The 20,041-nt window shown below is 40.8% G+C and overlaps 1 protein-coding gene across 2 annotated transcripts in view; it reads left to right on the forward strand.

Moving 5' to 3' along the window:
- The window catches only part of GSK3B (glycogen synthase kinase 3 beta), a 65,936-nt gene that overhangs the window by 15,237 nt on the left and 30,658 nt on the right, over positions 1-20,041 (forward strand). For both annotated transcript variants that reach the window (XM_080987195.1, XM_080987196.1), the window contains exons 2-6: positions 6,593-6,786; positions 11,054-11,137; positions 12,352-12,462; positions 17,278-17,408; positions 18,962-19,068. In XM_080987195.1, the coding sequence (XP_080843321.1) occupies positions 6,593-6,786; positions 11,054-11,137; positions 12,352-12,462; positions 17,278-17,408; positions 18,962-19,068 (627 nt within the window). The remainder of the gene's footprint in view (positions 1-6,592; positions 6,787-11,053; positions 11,138-12,351; positions 12,463-17,277; positions 17,409-18,961; positions 19,069-20,041) is intronic.

Here is a 20,041-nt window from a genome sequence, read left to right on the forward strand (position 1 = left end):
TCATTCAGACCAAAGCCAATCTAGTCCATCTTTTCTCCCACAGTGGCCAGTTAGGTGCTTTTGAGAAGTTCACAAACAGGATTTAATGTTAATAGCAATCCCCTACTGTTTATGTCTGGTGTCTGTTATTGAGGTTCCATTTGGGGCTATTATTGCTATCAGTAGCCATTGGTAGGCATATTCAGTAAGGAAAAGTAATTTTTTGAAGTAATCTTAGGGCTAGAAACACATTCTGTTCATCATGAGCCTCTTCTTCCTTCCAACTCCAAAATGGAAATGTGGGAGAGGTTTGTTGAGCCCTGTAGTATTCTGCCTCCCAACTTTTGAATCAAAGGAAAAGCAGTTCACTGTCAGCATATGACAATAACAACTGCAAGAAGGAAGGAATGTGGTGCTTATGCGTTGTTTTGTAAGTGTCCCAGCAACCAGCATGCACTAGACCTGGAGTCCCCACCACAATGGCAGCAGAAACTGCACTATCATAAACATCTCCCTTGGCACCAAGGCCCTCTGCTTTTCCTAATTTTAAAAAATGTAGATGCTTATTTCTGCATGGAGCTGAGTATGTGCCCAACTAACCATGTTGGGTTAAGCACCTGCTCATATATCTCTGGCACTGAAATCAACAGGTCTTAAACATGCTTAACTTTAGCTTGATAATGTCCCAAGTTTGTAGCCAGTTCTATTAGAACTGTCTTTCTTAAATGGAATGAGAAGGCATGTGTGTAGATAATCCTAGCTACTGAAAAGTGGTTGTGTTACTAATTAGGCAGAATGCCTGTCCATATTACTGGACAGTGCTGCATAAACATAAACCTGCATGTCCACATGCTAAGTATCTTGATAATACTTTTTTGTGAACTGAAAATAATTGCTTTGGGATCTGCCAAGAATACCTAAAAAGTCTGGAAAACCCTTGGTTGCTGATAACCTATTGTAATGGTTCTAGGGGTTGCTCGTGCGTAAGCCAGTGCAAACACCTGGCTGGATTGCCTGAGTGAACCTTTTCTGTCCGGACAGCCACTCACCCGTGGCTGTCTCAATCGCTGGCAGAATCCGTCAGTGGGCGTTTCTTAAACTTCTTCCAGCAAAGAAGCTCTTTGACGCCTAGTCGCGTCCTACTCTCTCTGCGCGGAACCCTTCTGCGCAAGGAGGGCGTAGGCAGCGGAGGACCTCTACTCTCCCGGCTCGTCCCCGGCAAGGAGTCATGGGACCGCCTCGCCGCTTCCCCCATCTGCCCCCCTTCTCCACTGGTGCTACGCTGATTCTCTTCCCCAGAGGATGGGCTGCCTCTCCCAATCCCGGGACGCTCTCCGGAATCCCTCTGGATTTTGCTCTCTCCCTCCGGCACTGATGGCAGTTCCCTGACACCTATGTACAAATACTTTTTAATATATTGTCAGGATGCTTTTTTCTGGTGTGTCTGCTGTGCAATACTTGGGAAGCCCAAGAATCTCAATGATACTGTGTAGTCAATGTGCGTGAAAGAGGAAAAAGAAAATTTTGTTTTAGAGCAAGGTTAGGAAACATGATCCGGCCAGTGAGCGAGATGCTTACCTCTCCTTTCACATGCAGGCCACCTGTAAATCACTTGACATCATTGCATAATCTGTTAAAAGTTCAAAGGAGTTTTGTACAATTGTCAATCTGTTGTTTGGTGGTTATAGCAACCCCCTTTGAAGCTGTGCTTTCAGCACCAGTCATCTGTAGGCCTGGGCGAAATATCGATATATTGTCCAAAACCGGTTTGAAGTCCATTTCGTGATATCTGTTTCATAATTTTTGACCTGGCAATATATCGCGAATCATGGTATGTGACTGTGTGCCATGCAAAAAATACAGTGGGAAAAATGATGAAGCCAGCCAAAGCTTCTCTTGATTCCTGCAGCCCCTGTTAACTCTGCCGACTCAGCTCTCCCCTGCCTCATGCAGGGGGCAGTGAATCACAAGAACAAGTGCTGGCAAAAATCACAATGCAGGAGAAACCTTGAAGTCAGCCAATGCCTCTACATCCTTATTTTGGACATCATGATATGTTGGTATATCACGATGTTTAACTGATGGTATATCACAATGTTGAAAACCAGATACCGCCCAGCCGGGAGCGCACTTTCAAAGATGGTCCCTGTAAACGTCAGTTAGCTCATCCTTGGTTAAAGAGAGATATAATGAGTCCCTAGGACACTTCCTGGAGATGATGGTCTGATGCAGAGGAGGAATGGGGTGGTTTTGGGGGAGTCTGATCTGGCGAGAGCTCTAGTGGGTAGGGGTTTATGGTTATGGCCACCAAGACATGGATGATGTAGGGGAAGGTCCTAGTGGCATTGGATGGGGGGAGATTTGGATCTCCAGGAGGGCTTGAATGAATTATCTGTGGGTCTTCTGGGTGCTTCTGTACCTGCGAGAGAACTGGCTAGAGAGCCCTTTCCTTTCAGGGAGAAGCCTTCCCCCTAGGAGAGGTACCTAGGTAGTTAAGCTACTTTTGGCATCTCAATCTCAAAGAACACAGTGACGCCAGTGGTGGTGCAAGCTGACACTGCATGTTTGGCCAACTCAGAGGAGTGCCTAGCCGGCACAGTGTGGAGTGTATGTTGCTTGTTGAATCAGCAGCTTAGCAATGCCTGGTCATATAACTTAAAGCTCTGTTGTGCCTTATTTTGTTACCTGTAGACCTATGTTTGGGCACTGTGCTGAATTCCTGAATAAAACCTGGTTGTGGTGAAAGGTCAAGTTCTGAATTTGATGAGTGGAGCCAGCACAGGAGGCACCTTAAAGTATCTGCAGGGGGGGGAGAATGTTCCTAAAATGGAGCATTTTTGCCTTTGTGGAAAAAACTTCATATAGCTTCCTCTGGAAAGAAAAGAAAACCCTCATTTTTTCTTTCTTTCCAGGGGAAGCTGTTTGCATTCAAAGCATTGGAGGAAGCACTTTGAATACAAACTGCTTTCTGTGCAGCTGATCTCAGATGATGGTTGGGATTTCAGCTGTGCAAGGTTCTTTTCAGGCTCCTACTATCAGCTGATCCTTGGTGCCTGCAGAGAGTCTTTGAAGCACTGACAATCAGCTGATAGTTGAGGCTTCAAAGTTCTCTGCAAATCCCTTTTGACACAGCTGCAACTTTGCCTGCCCCAGTGGTTTTAGTAGGCGGAACTCAAATATGTTGGAGAAATTGCAGTCATAAAGGTGCATACTGTGGTAGGATTAGGAATGCTTGTGAGTGGCACGCTGTCTGTTAGAGGTTTCTCAGAAAATAGTTCAGATATTGAAATAAAACATTGAGCTTACCCCTCAATTATGTCTATTAAGTATATATGAGCATAGTAATTCAGACATTAAAAGAGTTACTAATATTTCTAATAGCATCCTACCGATAGTTCAAAAATAGAATAATATGGAATGCCTGGACTTGTCAATGTTGTATCACAATGTATGGGATGTAGCCATTGTGGACAAACTAACACATCAGTTATGAGTAGTTGGGAGCAAGGAAACTCTAGATTAGTTTTTTGATATTTTCACACCACACCAAACAATAATATGCCCCTTCCTCGGTGAAAACTTGATCTGGATGTTGCATTAAGTGTCTTTTAAGAAACAGATACTCAGGACTCTTTCATAATACAGTTTCTCCTTGTTTCCAGGACCAGCGGGTCTGGACGGAGCAGGGCCGGAGATGAGTGATTAGTGAATTATAAACATTTTTATTTGAATGTATGAGGAATGGATATTTTGTACCTATATTGTATGCATATTGTTGATTTTATGCTTTATTAGGTGGCAACATGTCCACCATCCTTGTCTGTTTTTTAAAATGTAGATTTATTAATAAAATTGGGAAATGACTTAGGAAATAAAGTGGAAAAGAAAATTTTGGATTGCATCTAAAAATCTGAACTTATTTCAAGATAACTATAAAAGTGTGTGGACCGAAATTAAAAAAGACTTTAAAAAATGGGAGCAAACGAATCTGTCATTTTTGGGTAGAATATCTGTAATTAAAATGAATTTTCTCCCCAAAATGATATTTTTATTTCAATCATTACCGGTAATATCCAACTCCAATTGCTTTACACAATGGAAAAAAGACATACTAAACTTTCTATGGCAAAAGAAAAAAACAAAGATTAAATATAAAATACTAACAGATGAAAAACATGAGGGGGGTTTGCTTTCCCAGATTTGAAATTATATTATGAAGCAACCTGTTTAAGATGGATGAAAGAGTGGATCAAATTGAAGGGTGTAAATATACTGGTGCTGATCTGATCTATGGGTGGCACGTGTATAAAGGTAAAGGACCCCTGACCATTAGGTCCAGTCATGACTGACTCTGGGGTTGCGGCGCTCATCTCGCTTTATTGGCGGACCGGTCATGTACAGCTTCCGGGTCATGTGGCCAGCATGACTAAGCTGCTTCTGAACCAGAGCAGCGCATGGAAACGCTGTTTACCTTCCCGCCGGAGCGGTACCTATTTATCTACTTGCACTCTGACGTGCTTTCGAACTGCTAGGTTGGCAGGAGCAGGGATTGAGCAACGGGAGCTCACCCTGTCACGGGGATTTGAACCGCCGACCTTCTGATCGGCAAGCCCTAAGCTCTGTGGCTTAACCCACAGTGACACCCACGTCCCTATCTCTGGTATAAGAAAACTAGGGTTCACAAGGGATTTTTAAATGATGTGTCTGTCTAAGGTCTGGATGAGGCATAAATATATTTTAGAAAGTAACACTCCTGGTTGGTGAAAGCGGTTGCAGTAAAAAGGATAAATATGGATATGATCTGGGAAATGGACAAAGACCTCCTTGAATATAAAATGGCAACATAAAACTAAGAGATAGGGAGGAGGTGTCAAAATTGGATACTTGACTGGTTTCAATACTTCCAAACAGAGCAGATTTTTAAAAAAGATGAAAACGATTTGTACAAGAAGAATCAGAATGTGAAAAAGTGATTTTAGGGTCTAACAAAAAAAAAATATCTCTAAAATATATAAACTATTGCTAGAAAGGGAGATTAAAGATGAACTTATAAAGGAGGCAATAACAAAATGGGCTATTGATATTAGGCATATTATTGAAATTGCTGAGTGGGAAAAAATATGGAATTCAATAATGAACTCTGCATGATCATATAAAAGAAAATATGCCAAAAAATACAATATAGATGGTATTTGACACCAATCAAACTGACTATAGTGTATAAAAGAAGTTCAAAACTATGCTGTAAATGTCTAGAAGTAGAGGGTACATTTATTCATTTATGGTGGAAATGTAAATGAGCAAAGGAATTTTGGGAGATGGTGTACAACAAGTTAAAAAATATATTTAAATTCACATTTCCCAAGAAACCGGAAGCACTCCCTCTAGGCATACTTGGGAATGAGTTACCAAAGAAGGCTCACAGCCTATTTCTATATGCAGCAACAGCTGTGAGGATAGTATAGGCAAGATACTGGAAACAAAGAGAGACCCCAGGGAAAGAACAATGGCTAAATAAATTAACTGAATATGCAGAGCTTGCCAGTATGACATCCAAAATAAGAAATCAAGATGACAAAAAGATGAGGAGTGAGTGAGAATATCTAGGGGAATATTTACAAAAAAATGTCCTCAAATATAAATTCCAGGTAGGGGATACTTTGTGACCAACAGTAGACAATATAAAAGATACTAAAGTGTGGAAAATAAGATGAAAGAATTGATGCATATGCAGCTGAGCAAGAATTAAAAAGAACTGTCATGGAATGCTGAGTGGGAAGTCGAAAAGAACTACTGTATAAGAATGGAAAATGGTGTAATTGTAAAACTGAAAACAAAAAAAGGATGAGTTCTTTCCAGCACAGAGTTTCTGTTTGAGTGCTTCTGCAATGTTAACCTTTCAGTATTGATTTTATTATAGTATTTTTCAGTGCTCTGCATATTTAATAGAATATGTTTCTCAAAGAAGCAACCCAGTTGAGTTCAGGTTATTTTCATAGTTGGCCAATATACTCTGTTGTAACTAACACTGAAAAACAATAAGGGAGCCCAAATCTTACTGATATTCTGCCAAATATAATATAAGAACTTTTATCTTTTTGTGTTCTTAACCCTGATGCTACTGATAACCTGAATGCCAAGTCTTCAAAGTCTTCAGAGAGAAGAAGCTAAAAGGAGAACTGGATAGGAATGCTTTTATCTGCAGAAAAGTAGAAATGTGTTACAGTGGGCATCATGTGTCCCAGATCTCTGACTTTGCACAGCAATGTCCTTTTTTTATCAGGATCTCACCTGAATAGCACTTTACAGGTTTTAGCCAGATACTCAAGATTTATTGCAGTAGTTTCAGTAAAATCAGTAGATCAATATTCATTGGAGCAGTATAAGCAATAATAAATATGTCAGCTTATATTTCTCCATCTTATGAAAATAGAAAACTGCAAAAATAAAATATATATATTGTGGAACAAATAAGTAGTTGGAATACTCTTTTTAATAAGGAAAAAAGCTATCTCTCATAACACAGTTTTCTATATGGACATATACCTTGTGTGATATTTTCTTTTGTAATAGATTTTTCCATATTAACTGTCTCACTTTTTGTATATTCCAGGAGACAAAGATGGCAGCAAAGTGACCACAGTGGTAGCAACTCCTGGACAGGGTCCAGACCGGCCTCAAGAAGTTAGTTACACAGACACCAAAGTGATTGGAAATGGATCTTTTGGTGTTGTATATCAAGCCAAACTCTGTGATTCAGGAGAACTGGTTGCCATTAAGAAGGTTCTGCAAGACAAGAGGTTTAAGGTAAGAAGTAAGGAAAGTTAAGAACATTCATGCTACTATTTATTCTGTTCTTATGAGTCAGTCCTTGAGATGAATGATGTTTCCCTAGGGAGTATATTGTGAGCATTGACACTGTAGTCTTATGATTGTATTTTTGTGCAGGATATATAGGAAGGAAGCTGGAAATTCTGCCTTTGAACTGTAATGCATTTCTTTTGACCTTGTAGTGATGTGATGACAATCAGGTGGAAAGAAAACTACTTTCTTAGTCATTTCATTTTTAAAACTTCAAATTTTTCCAATATATTAAGGCTGCACTGCTTCCTTTAGGCATGCTCACCCCTGGGTAGTTGGAGATTTTCCCTGGGGCAGTCTATTTCTTGCTGGGAGGGTGTCTGGATGAACCAGCAGAATGTGATTCTATTGTGCCCAGTCTTTTTATCTGTTGCCACCAGACACTTCTCCCATCGAGAAATTGGAGATTGCTCCAGCATCTCTGATCAGCAGTGGCTAAAGGACTCAACAGCTCCCTCACTATGCCAGCCTTCAGACCAACTACCAAGTAATAATACATTGAGCCAGGGGGAGATTTGCCCCTGTCACTGCTTCCCAGGGATAGATGAGAATCTGGCTTTACATAGAAGCAGCTGAGTCACTCAACTGCTTATGAACCACACAGCTGATGCAGTACACCTCTGCTGAGCAGATCAGCCTCCATCCAAGTCAATAACAGGGATGAACCCCATGAGGCAGAGTGAAGCAACACGGAGGCATTTAAATTTCTGGTGATACTGCTGCACAGGGAAGGGGCAAGAAAAAGATGGTGGTTTCAGTCAAAGTTCCTGACCCCTTATAGCTCACCTGGTCCTTAGAAAGGGATCGGAACCAGCTATTAACTGGCCAAAAGAGTGTGAAGGGACAAAGGGAACCTGGGCTTTAGCTTACAACTCAGTGCTTTCCCCAGGCATCCTGAGTGACAGAAGTAAGGACCTGGACAACTCATACACCTACAAACAGAAGACCAAAGTTTGGGTTTCACTATGTCCTTAACCCTTCACTTATTAGAAAATAAGCTTCATTGGTGTGCGGGGTCTGGAAGAGTCTTGGTCACTTCCTGAAGTAAAGGAGGGACAAAAAGATTCAGTGGGGGGGAATCAGGCTCTGCGATGTAATATGAGCAATCAAAATTAAAATTAACTCCAAGCAAGAATAGACTGTTTTGTATTTTATTGTGGGGTGCTGTAGGATTTTATTGTGGAGGGTTTTGAGGTCTGCCTCCACTCCTTGCTTGACCCAACAACCTCCAAGGCAAATACCATATTTTTCGCTCCATAAGACACACTTTTTCCCTCCTAAAAAGTAAGGGGAAATGCCTGTGCGTCTTATGGAGCGAATGTGTGTTCCCTGGAGCCGCATTGCCCAGGGGCGAAAAGCAGGTCTTGCTTTTTTTTTTTTTTAAAGAGGGAAGGGGGTGTTGAAAGGAAGCTGCTGAACAGCTGATCGGCAAGCGATCAGGAGGGAGATAAGGCTGCGGGTAAAGGAGGTTGCCGGGGGGGGGGGGCGTAAAGACCGCAAACTTGCAAGGAGAGGAGACAGGAATACTAAAACAAGCAACGAGGAGAGAAATTAGAAGAAAAGGAGGAGCAAAAAACTCCAGCTAAGGAAGAGATGCTAAAGCAAACAAGAGGGAAGGGGGTGTTGAAACGAAGCCACTGAGCAGCTGATCGGCAAGCGATCAGAAGGGAGATAAGGGATGTTAGCGATAAAGGAGGCTGCCTGGGAGGGGGGGAGGTAACAGCTCGTGGATCCTCGGGATTTTTGCATTGGGTCACCTCAAATTCACTATCAGATCACATATCATGTCCATGGCTACAGCCTGCACCAAAAAAACCATGCATCCACTGTTTCATGGGGCCACAGTGGTGCAAAAATGTGGTTACAAAGCACAGATCCAGATGGATTCTCAGGATTTTTGCATTGGGTCACCCCAAATTCACCATCAGATCACATATCATGTCTGTGGCCACAGCAATAACCACAAAAATCACACTGTTCACTCAGAATATTTTTTTTTCTTGTTTTCCTCCTCTAAAAACTAGGTGCATCTTATGGTCAGGTGTGTCTTATGGAGTGAAAAATACGGTACCAGGTTCAGGAGAGATGTTTTCTTTGGAACTGCAACAGAGGAGGAAATCCCTTCTTGGTTTCTGCTCTGATCCTGTTAATTATCAGCCTTCCTTGGCTTTGAAGTTTGTGTTTAAAAAACCAATCCTGTAGGCTAGATAGGAAGATGTGTTTAATGTTACATGTAATTTGGCCCTGAAGTGGATTTGAAAATTATTTGTTGAAAGAGATCAGGGAAGTGGGATACATGGAATTATTCTCATTTTATCCTTGTACAGCCATATGAAGTAGGCTAATCTGCATGATAATGACTTGTTCAAAGCTACTGAGCTACCTTCATAGTTAAGCAGGGATTTAAACCTAGGTTCTCCTGAGGCCCAAATGAACAGTCTAATAGCTATTTTACTATTCTGGCTCTCTAATATGGGTTCCGAAAGTTTCATCTGATGACCAGCGTACATGCAGACTCAAGTAAATGTGTTGTTGCATGGAGTACCAAGAAGATATTGAGGAACCAGCTTACTTTAATTGGAATTGACCTAGTTGTGTCCATTTGATTGTCTACCAAACACATATGAATATTTTTTATAAATGGAGGTAGTGTGGAATGTTCTTCTGACTGATACTTTTGCTCAGGTCCAGGTTGTTCCTGGAAGTGGGCTTTGTGAAGGTACTTCTTTTTTAACCGTCTGAAATGTTAATTAGCTATAACTAGTTTAAATGGGCTAAGAGAGAGTAATAGGTCTCTGAAATGGAAGGATGAGCTGGTGCAGAGAAACAGCCTGAAAAATAAGTAACAGGTAATCTTTTTATGTCAAGAGACACCTTTTTGCTTTTGAATTTGGAAGTAAGGATATTGCTTTGGAGCAGGAGAGAGTCCTCTAATGTTGGGCTTTAAGGCTTTAGGAATAGCTTTAACTTGCCTATCTGCCCCCAAACTAAAGCTGGGGTCCCTAGATAGATACTCAAAGGTATCGTGGTGCCCACCAAAGCCTTGTGCCCCTTCAGTTTTTAAATTTTATATGTGTGTTTTGGTTGGGGTTGTTTGCTTGTTCCATGGATTTGGCCTGTTGTATTTTTTTCTGTGATGGTGGTGGGGGTCCCTGAGTACACCAGTCTTTTCTGTAAAATTGGTGCTTCACTGTTGTGAACTTTCCTTAGATTTTCAAATGTGCCCTCAGGCCCCCCACAGTGGTAGAGCCCTGAACTAGAGAATGACAGAGATTGTAGACTGAGTTTTATTGTCCCAGAGTCAATGCTAGTTTCAGGTGTAGCCTTACTTCTGTAGTGAATTAAAGTGCAAAATTAGATGAATTATGCACAATGGTGTGTGACACTGTCTAAGATTCATAAGCTTTTCTGAAAAGCAAAATATAGGTTAGCCATGCTGAAATGTTCTTGAATCCTTTCCTCATGCCTTCCACATACTAACGTAGTTTGACAAATGGAGCACAGTGGGCAGTTACTAGAAAGAATTCCTTTTTAGTAGTCACACCCCAGTTGTGGAATGCCTTCATCAGATACGATCACTTGACACTTACTTGGGGGGTCTGTTCAGTGCCAGAGAAATACCATTTTAGTTCCCCAGACCATTTAGTCTTAATTATTTTAGTGTGTTTAAAATTCTTTGCACTAATGTAATATTCTGTTTGGTTCTGTCTCATTTTTCATGTTTATATTTTACTTCTTGAAGTTTTCGGTTTTTACAGTTAACTGTCCAGAAAAACTTGGTTATTGGGAAGTATATAAATATTGTAAATAAACGATTGTGTTTTAATGAGAGATAATTTATAACAAAACAAATGAGTTTAAACTCTTACGTATGAAATTAATCTCCCTGCTGAAATATGAGGAGCTTCACTGGCATACTGCTGACTTGTGAAGACCCACCTGTTTAGAGAAACATTACCCTCAATTCCTGGCTTGATCTATTTGTTGTAATTTCTGTTTTAACTGTTACTCTATTTTAATTGTCTTAAAATGTACCATTCTAAATGTTTCGATAAAATTATATTACTGTTAATATTAATAATATATTTTTATACTTGGCTGTATACTTGCAAACCATTTAGAAGCCATTTTGACAAGTGAGCAGTATATAAATAAATTAATGCAAAGATTGTGTGCCTTTGTAATATCTGCCAAATATTATTCTCTTTTTCAGAATCGAGAGCTTCAAATCATGAGAAAGCTCGATCATTGTAACATTGTCAGATTGCGCTATTTCTTTTACTCCAGTGGAGAGAAGGTACGTTTTGAGAGGCATGCAGGAAGCAAATCATTTGGGTTTGTGAGATGGTAGTAGCTGAGCAGTGGAATCAGCAGTAGCTGGCAAGCTTCAGGCAGTTGTGCATCCTCCTCCTCCTCATTCTTGTCACCATCCTACAAAAGTAGCCCTCAAAGTCAGAAGGTGGAGGAGTGAACCAACAGTGGCAAGGAGGAGGAATTTAATGAGAACTTGAGCTGGCATCTTCAGCACCCTCTTCTGGACAGGGAGACCACATTAATAGAATCTTTTATAAAGAAAGTAAGAGAAAGATATAGAGAAGCTAAATCAGATGAATAATTGGTTAGAGAGACTCTGGTCAGGAGCTGTAGCATGTGGCAGGGTGGGGCAGTAGTGCTCATCTGATCTTTGGTTGCCCACATCATTGCTGCATAATGGGACGCAGGGGGGGGCGGGGGGGGGGCAAGACATGCCCAGCAAAGGCAACCCACCACTTCTGCCAGTGCTTTTGCTCCACGCCATCTTTGCCGCTGCCTGTCCCCTCCCTCTCACCCTCCCAGTGTGCAACAGTGACATCGGAGGCTAGAGCACCAGTGCCCCACCCTGCCTTCTGCTACTACATGCTGATCATTTGGAACGCATATGCCTACAGAGGCAGTATTTTAACTGTACCCTGTAAAATCTTAAATGTGCAAAATATAATTGCAAATGGCACTCATTGGGAAGGAACTGTTACAACCACGTGCCTCATTTAGGACACATTTTGCAGTTTCTAAATTTATTGGTTTCTTCTTTCCAGTCTTCCCATGCCATGCTTCATGGTACCTAGTTCTCATAAACACATCGTCCAGAAAGCCTGCCCTTCAATCTGTTACTAGTACTTGAAGATACCATGTCACCATATACTTGCATATGTTTTAAATACAGTTCCTCTTAAACAGATGAATACCTTTTTCAAGGGGTTGAAATATGGGTCAAAGTAATCCTACTACTTGCCTGGCCTCATTTGCACTGAAAAAATGTAATCAGCATGATATGGCATTTACAGACATGGTTGTCTTGTGCTACAAAAGTTAATGCATTTACTGGTATATAGTCTATGGGTGTAAACAAGTTTGTGTTAAAAAAATATATGGTTTCCCTCCTGTAAAAAGCGCCATAAAAAATACCATACTTCTGGTTTCATATAATCTTTCTTCTTTCATCCCTGTCTTTTTCCTTTTTCCCATTTCCAGAAAGATGAGGTATACCTTAATTTGGTTCTGGACTATGTTCCTGAAACAGTATACAGAGTTGCCAGGCATTATAGTCGGGCCAAGCAGACACTCCCGATGATATTTGTGAAGGTAGGTAAAACGAAACGATAACCTAGATGGTTGGTTGCTTGGTTGTTACATCAGACATAGAGCAGCAATCAGGTTTAGATGTCCATAGGTAGAAATGGGTCTGCTAATGCCCTTTGTTTCTTTCTAATGGCGACCTCTTGCACATTGTGTAGTTTTGCTCTGGAGAGCTCCTTGGCAATGGAGACACTTGGTTGGGGAGCGTGCTGCTACTGCAAAGGGGAAGCTCAGGTGTGCCATACGACTGCCCTGTTCTTGAAAGGAAGTGCAGGCTTGTCTGAGTGAGGGTTGATTTAGACATGCTGTCATATCTACATGAGATTTCATAGAATACTTTTTTCAAGGGGTATTGCACATGGTGAGGGAAGTGTACAGATGATACTCGTATGTTTTTATTTATGCAGACGGTTGGGCTAGATGACCCTTCTGGTCCTTTCCAACTCTACAATTCTATGATTCTGTTAGGTTGCTAGGGGTTACTACCCCTGCTTTCCAGCCCATCTCCCACCTGCCACCCCCTTTCCCCCTCCCTATACACCTTACCAAACTTTTATGTAGTCCCCCCCTCCTTGCTGCATTTTAAAATACAAACTTCTCTTTATCACAGCAACAGCTGTGGCGGTGGCAGCCATGTTGGGGAGGGAAGAGGAGACTTTATCTCCTTTGTTCCCCTTAATTTTGCAAGCAGTGGCAGCAACAAAGGGTGTATGGGAAGGTTGGAAAATTAAGCCCAACACTGATTCTTTCAAACTCCAATCAGAAAGGAGCGGTGCAGGGCTGCTCTCCCTTTTCCATCTCAGTCTGCTGCAGTTGTTAAGCTGAAGGCTGGCTTAGCCAGTCTACTTGTCTGGCATGCCGATACCCTCATTGGCCTGGGCCAGGGATGTCCTGCCTCTGTCTTCCTCCTCTGCCTCCGAGCTGCTGTGATGGCCGAGTAGCTTTGAGAGTCTAGTTGAGGCATGTCCAAAGTCCGTTTCAGGGGCCTAATCCGTCCCGTCGGTCGGTTTAATCCGGCCCCTGTGGCAGTTTTTCCTGGGGTAAAATAATAAAAAAGGTTAACAACTTTGGTTGGCCCTTTGGTCAGCCTTCACGGCCCTTCACGTCATCAAATCTGGCCCTCTTTGAAAAAAGTGGTGGCCCCATGAACTGCAGCATGAGGACATTCTTACAATTTTATTACTTATATAGGTATGCAACCCATATGCCAAAATGGCTTCCATTTGCCATATCCAGTGGGTTTCCAGCTTATATAGCAAAGTGCCAAAAAACTAGAAAGGCTGATTCTTGCAATATTTTGGAAGTACTGATAAAAAAAACAAAAACGACAAGGACTGTTTTAGATATTGAGCAGAAATAGCTTTGTTGATTCTCTTCTGATGAATAGCTTCTGCTTGACATGTCCTGGCATGTGTTTGGACAATAAATTAATTGAAATATCTTTAGCACTTGCGTTTTTAATAGCACACCATTAGCGTTACTGTTGCCTATAACTCTTACAGTACACGGTTCTTAGTTCAGAAGCTGGATTAATGCAGCCTGCTCCTCACTTGGCCTTCCTGTCTGCTGTGACTGAGGCTTCATAGCCTTCACCTTTTCCCTGGGCAGTTCCTTATAAAGAGCAGAATCCAGTCCTCTGCCCCAATGACCCAGATGTAATAAAATTGCTTCAAATTTAGTAAGTAGTCTAATAGAGGTGAACAAACTGGAGAAAGACACTGCTGCCACCCCCCCCCCCCAGATCCTCAGTGTGTTTAAAGGGTGTGGATTATGTATAGATAGTAGAACAGAAAGAGTTAGATTAAAAACCAGCAAAATCCATAGATCTTTTTATTGTAACATACTCTGTTCTACTGTCCCCTTCTTATGAGCCATTCCAGTAATAAAACAAAGCTGTTATATTAGAAATGTGGTTTAATATAATGATAATGCAGAAGGACCCACCTCTTGTTTATTTTATGTTAGTAAAAAAAGGTAAAGCAAGATGATGATGATGATGATGATGATAATAATGATAATGATAATGATAATAATAATAATACGCCATCTGGCTGGGTTTCCCCAGCCACTCTGGGCAGCTTCCAACAAAGATAAAAAATACATTAAAATGTCACACGTTAAAAACTTCCCTGAACAGGGCTACCTTCAGATGTCTTCTAAATCTCAGATAATGTCAGATAAGCGATTCCACATTTGAGTTCTTAAATGCTCTCAGGTAGATGCCATCTAGACTTGGTGGCATAAGAAGAGGCTGCAGGATCAGGCCAACGGCTCATCCAGTCCAGTATCCTGTTCTCATAGTGGCCAACCAGAGGCCTGTGGGAAACCTACAGGCAAGACTTCAGCACAAGATTGGACAAGATAATATGTTATGATAGTTTTTACTTGGTCAGTAAGGCCTAGAACAAGGATGGGGAACCCTTTTGGCTCAGCAGGCCAGATAGTTATCTCCCGTCCTCCTCCCCCCCCCGGCTAACTTTGACAGATGTTTGGTACCATCCACCTGTCAGTCAGGTTGGCTCACGGGTTTGGGGGAAAGGCTCTTCTCTGCCAACATATTGCCCACAGGGAACATGCTGGCAAAGCAGCACTCAGCAGAATTGAACCCTGCCCATCACCCAGTGGCATCAGCTGTTTAACAGGTATGCCTGGTTTGGAGGAAATGGTTTGGCTCATTGGCCAGAAGTACAAGGACTTTGTCCCTTGTCTCTACAATTTGCCTCAGTTCCTCAGTTTCTTCAAAAGTTCAGGTGTATGGAGTCGCCCTTTATCTTCCATTGTAAAGACAGATGCAGATAAGTCATTCAGTTTCTTCTCACTCTGCTTTTCCTCCTCTTGCACAACTTTAACTCTTTTCATCCTATGATCCAGCCGGCTCCCTGGCCAGTCTCCTGCTACTCATGTATTTAAAGATTTTTGTCGTTGTTTATTCTATTTTTAGCAATGTACTGCTCAGTCTTTTATTTTATTTATGTATCCTTTGTTGTCTGCTTAAATTTCTTTTTGCTAAAAGAGGAAGTTTCCATTTCTGGAGTTAAACGTGACTGAGTTTGATTTTCTTGGCAGTTGTCCACTTACATATATGTTGAATTTGTTTGTACTGTGGTCACTTTTCCTGGCCGGTTTCAAAAGCACAGCTTGCACTAGCTTCTGTGTGTCTGCATGCCACTTAAAATTAAGTTCAGGGCTGACTTCCTTCTGGTTGGTTCCATGACCAGCTAATCTATGGCTCAGTTTTTAAGGATATTTAGACATTTTCCCTCTTCGTCATGCCTGGAATTATCCTCTATGTGAGAATAATTGAAGCCACCCATTAGTAGATGAAATTTAAATTCAAATATCAGGATTTAAATACAACATAAATATAATATAAATACAAATAAAATATAAATTTAAATATCAGGATGGAATGGTTCCATAGAGTTCAGAAGCTGCAATTATGGATTTGAGTAAAACTTAAACAAGCTTATTGTATACCTACCTCTTTCATTTCTCTCTTATATTTTAATGGTAGTAGATCTTGCACCCGTTTCACATTTAGGACAGATAAAATAAAAATCAGAGAATTAGTTAGGAATTTGAAAAGGGGATGGATTTAGATCATTTTAGGTCCCTGGTTTAGTCACTAGTCTGCTTCCCATTTGCTGACTGCAAAAATAGAGTATGCAACTCTCCTTGGAGATCTTTGGATGCTCTTGGTGTGGCTTGAGCCAAACGGCTTTTCTTCCCTGTGTCTCCACAGGTAACAAACAACTAATAAGTCTAATTGGTAAGAAATATTGTCCCATAGCTCTGGAAGAGAGTGAAAGACCCCTCCTATTAATGAGGCAGGGTATTTGTGGGGACTCCAATAAGTTTTTTTTAATGTATTTTGACCCAGTTCTCAGATGACTATCCCCACAGTAGAACTCCATAAAAGAGCTGAGCTCTGTAACTTAATTGTGTGAGAGAGCTCACCCTTCGTAATGCCTCTCTCACTTGTATTCACTTTCTGGACATCATAGAGTCTATATGTGGTCCAGGAAATACTGTATAGAACAGTAACCCAAGGTATTTAATACTCTTTACCTGTTCTGGAGTTTGACCATCCAATAACTGACTCTTTTGTGTAGACTTCTTTTCAGAGACTAAGATGGAGCAGTCTTTTATCAACAATGACATTACTCAGTTGCAGCCATAGCTTGTCTCTGGGGGAGCAAATCAAACGCTGCTATAGAATCTGAAATATAACTTGTTCATAATAGATACTAAGCTAATTGTTCTATAATTGTCCCCATTATCAGCTGGGCCTTTCTTAAAAAATATTTTTGTATTTCCTGTTCCCTTCGATTTTCATTCTTTTTTATTGCATGTAAATATTTTCTCAGCTTTCCACAGTACTTGTTTCCATAAAATTTGAAATAGTATTCAGCTTTTCTCTATTTTTATAAATGAGGAGGAAGTGTTAAACCTCTTTGGATTTGATACGGAGTAGTGTTAATTAGTTTAATTGATAAAATAACTGATGAACTAAAATTTGCTATTGTCTAATCTTTCTAATAATTTTATACTTCTGTTTTTTATTCTGCTACTGTTTTGATCGTTTCTATTATTAAGCTGCTTTGAATTCTGAAGTGGAAGACAAGTGTGAAAGAAAGAAATAAAACACAGAATACATTTATTATCAAAAAAAAGGACAGTGTTTGGACATTACATCAAGGTGTTGATTCTAACCATATTTTTAGTTGTCAAGCATTATAGAAAAGTTAGTATGTTAAACCTCCTGCCATGTTTTAGTATGGGAGATAATATTTATTTTAAAATCTCTTATTTATGTTCCAGTTATACATGTATCAACTATTCCGAAGTTTAGCCTATATCCATTCCTTTGGAATATGCCATCGGGATATAAAACCACAAAATCTTTTGCTGGACCCCGACACAGCTGTCCTAAAACTTTGTGATTTTGGAAGGTAAGTGTCTCTGGCAAAAATTAGTCCAGTTGAACATAGTGGTGTTTATCCTGAGCTCCATTTCAGTAGTTGTGGTTATTCTGGCTTGCATGACAAGGCCGCTGCCACTTATAACAGTATTACACTTAATTTTGGAAATGAGCAAAGTGTGCATGATTGCCTCTGCATTAAATTTTCCATGGCTGAGTCATGTCGGATAGGTATGTATATTGAAGTTTATGGTGAAGCAACAGCTAGGCCATTTTGCACCACACATTAAGTCTCGTCGCAATAAATACATTAGTCTTGTGGCAAATATGGTCAAAGAAAATCTGTCTGAAAGTAAATATTTTAAAGACAGGCAAGCTACACAGCGGCATTATTGTTACAGCATAGAAGTGAAGGGATGCAGGGCCAATATCTGCTTTGCTCCGATGCCAGTTGTCTCTCTCCAGCGGCTGTCACTTGGCAGCAGCCATTCATCAGGCTGCAGGAGAGGACGGAAGAGCGGTTCTGCAGGGCCACTTCATTGCCACGGCTGGGAGGGCAACATTTGACTACCCCTCCTCTTGACCCCAGCAGGTCATTAGGTGGACTTTAGTGCCTAATGGAGTAGTTGAAATTTGTAAGACTTGACAGCATAAGGACATTTCTAATCCAATACAGGGCAATAGAAGAATTAATGATTGAAGTGTCTGGGGAATTCATTATTTTATTTTATTTGAACAATTTCTATACCACCTAACTGCAATAGTCTCTAAGCATTTTAAGGGTTTTTTAAATTAATACAAAAACCTTGAACCTGGCCTGGTAATGTACGGGCAGCCAGTACATTTGAGCGCTGCAGACATTTGAGCGCTCCAGACTTTTGAGCGCTGCATGCTCTGGCGATGGTCTGTCCCAATCAGTAGCCTATCTGTGATGTGTCTTGTGGGCATGGGAACTACCAACCCAGAGTGTCTCTTTGTTTCCAAGGTTTAAGCTCAGTTTATTGGCCCTCATCCAGTCCAGCAGTGCACCCAGAGAATGGCCCAGATCATGCAAAACCCCTTGTGACTCAGGTGTTATGGCGAAGTAGAGCAGGGATGACACTTTGCCCCCAGTTCCTAAGGACTTCATCCATAGACCTTATATAGCTTTAAACAGCATTGGGGACAAGATTGTACTTTGTGGTACATTGTATTGCAAAGACCAGGAAGCTAAAACACAGTTAATGTGTTTCATGATGTCTTAACTCCCTCTGTCTGTTGAATGTGATATCAGTGGTATCCTTTTCTGAATTAGATTCATAATGAGACAGAATATTTTGATAACACAGCTGTCATGCTGTTGTTAAAGATGTTGGGCCTTTTCTGTAGTTCGGATCCTGTGGTTCTGTTGCCCCTGATCCTAAACATCTTTGCCTTCTCCCAGACTTTGGGAAAGTGAAAAGGTATTATGCAACAGGAGGTCTACGTAGTGAAGAGCTGCAAATGAAGGTTCATCTTAAAGCAAAATAACATTTGTATGTTTAATTGGACTGCATGTTTATGTTTTAAAAAATAACGTCTTCCTTTTTCTTTCCTCATGTCTAGTGCAAAACAGCTTGTTCGTGGAGAGCCTAATGTCTCTTATATCTGCTCTCGGTACTATAGGGCACCAGAGTTGATCTTTGGAGCTACAGATTATACCTCCAGTATAGGTATGTGTGTATTTATTTTTAAAATATTTATGTTTTATGTGATCAGAATGGTAGACTACACAATTGCAACTATCCTGAAATACAACAACAACTAAACCGCTTAAAATCTTCCTGTTGAGGAGCTATTATGGAACACTGCACTTCCATCCCCCCCCCAAAGCTACAGTTCACATGGATAGCCAGTATTTGCAATGAATTGTAGGTGACCCATGCTGTTCCATTATAAAACCAACCTGAAAATCAAGATAAAAGATTCTCATCTGCTATATTTTCAGCATCCTGTTAAATGGTGCTGAGGCAAATTCTAGTATTCAGGACCTTCCACCTCTATTTCTGTGTGACATCGTGGCATTTTCTGATCCTTTTTTTTTTTTTTTTTTTGCCATATCAACAATGCCACCTTTGTTTATTTCTGCAGGATGCAAGCTATGCTTTGTAGTGAGACAGCCCAACTATAAAAGGCATAAAGGTTACCCAAAGTCTGCTCCAGGAAAGTTTATGGCATCAGACCCTGGACTGGCATAGAGATTATTGGATTGATTAATTGCATATTTTACAAATCCTGCCAGTCCTCCAGTGAGCTGAGGGCAATGTACATGGCCTTTCTCTCTCAGTTCTTATCCTTGCAACAACACTGTTAAGTAATTAGACTGAGAAATAGCGATGCTGGTCCATAATTATCCAGTGACCTTCATGGATGCTTGAGGATTTGAATCTGGGTCTCTCAGTATAAATCCAGTTTGCTACCATGTTGCGTTTAAAATGAGACAGAAATATAAGAAGCAGAATGTCAGCCATGATCCACCCATTATTTATTACATAAGTGAAATCTTCAGTTTTCTAGCTGATATGGTTAGCTTATGTGGTCACTTGAAAATGCATCGTTCCAGTTAATGAGTCCATTGCCTTATCATTGCTGTTTCCTGAATCATTTTCAGCATGCCACATCAAGCATTCCCTGAACCCTTTCCAG

This window comes from Podarcis pityusensis (assembly GCF_964106645.2).
Source record: "Podarcis pityusensis genome assembly, chromosome: 17".
Classification (NCBI taxonomy): Eukaryota; Metazoa; Chordata; class Lepidosauria; order Squamata; family Lacertidae; genus Podarcis; species Podarcis pityusensis.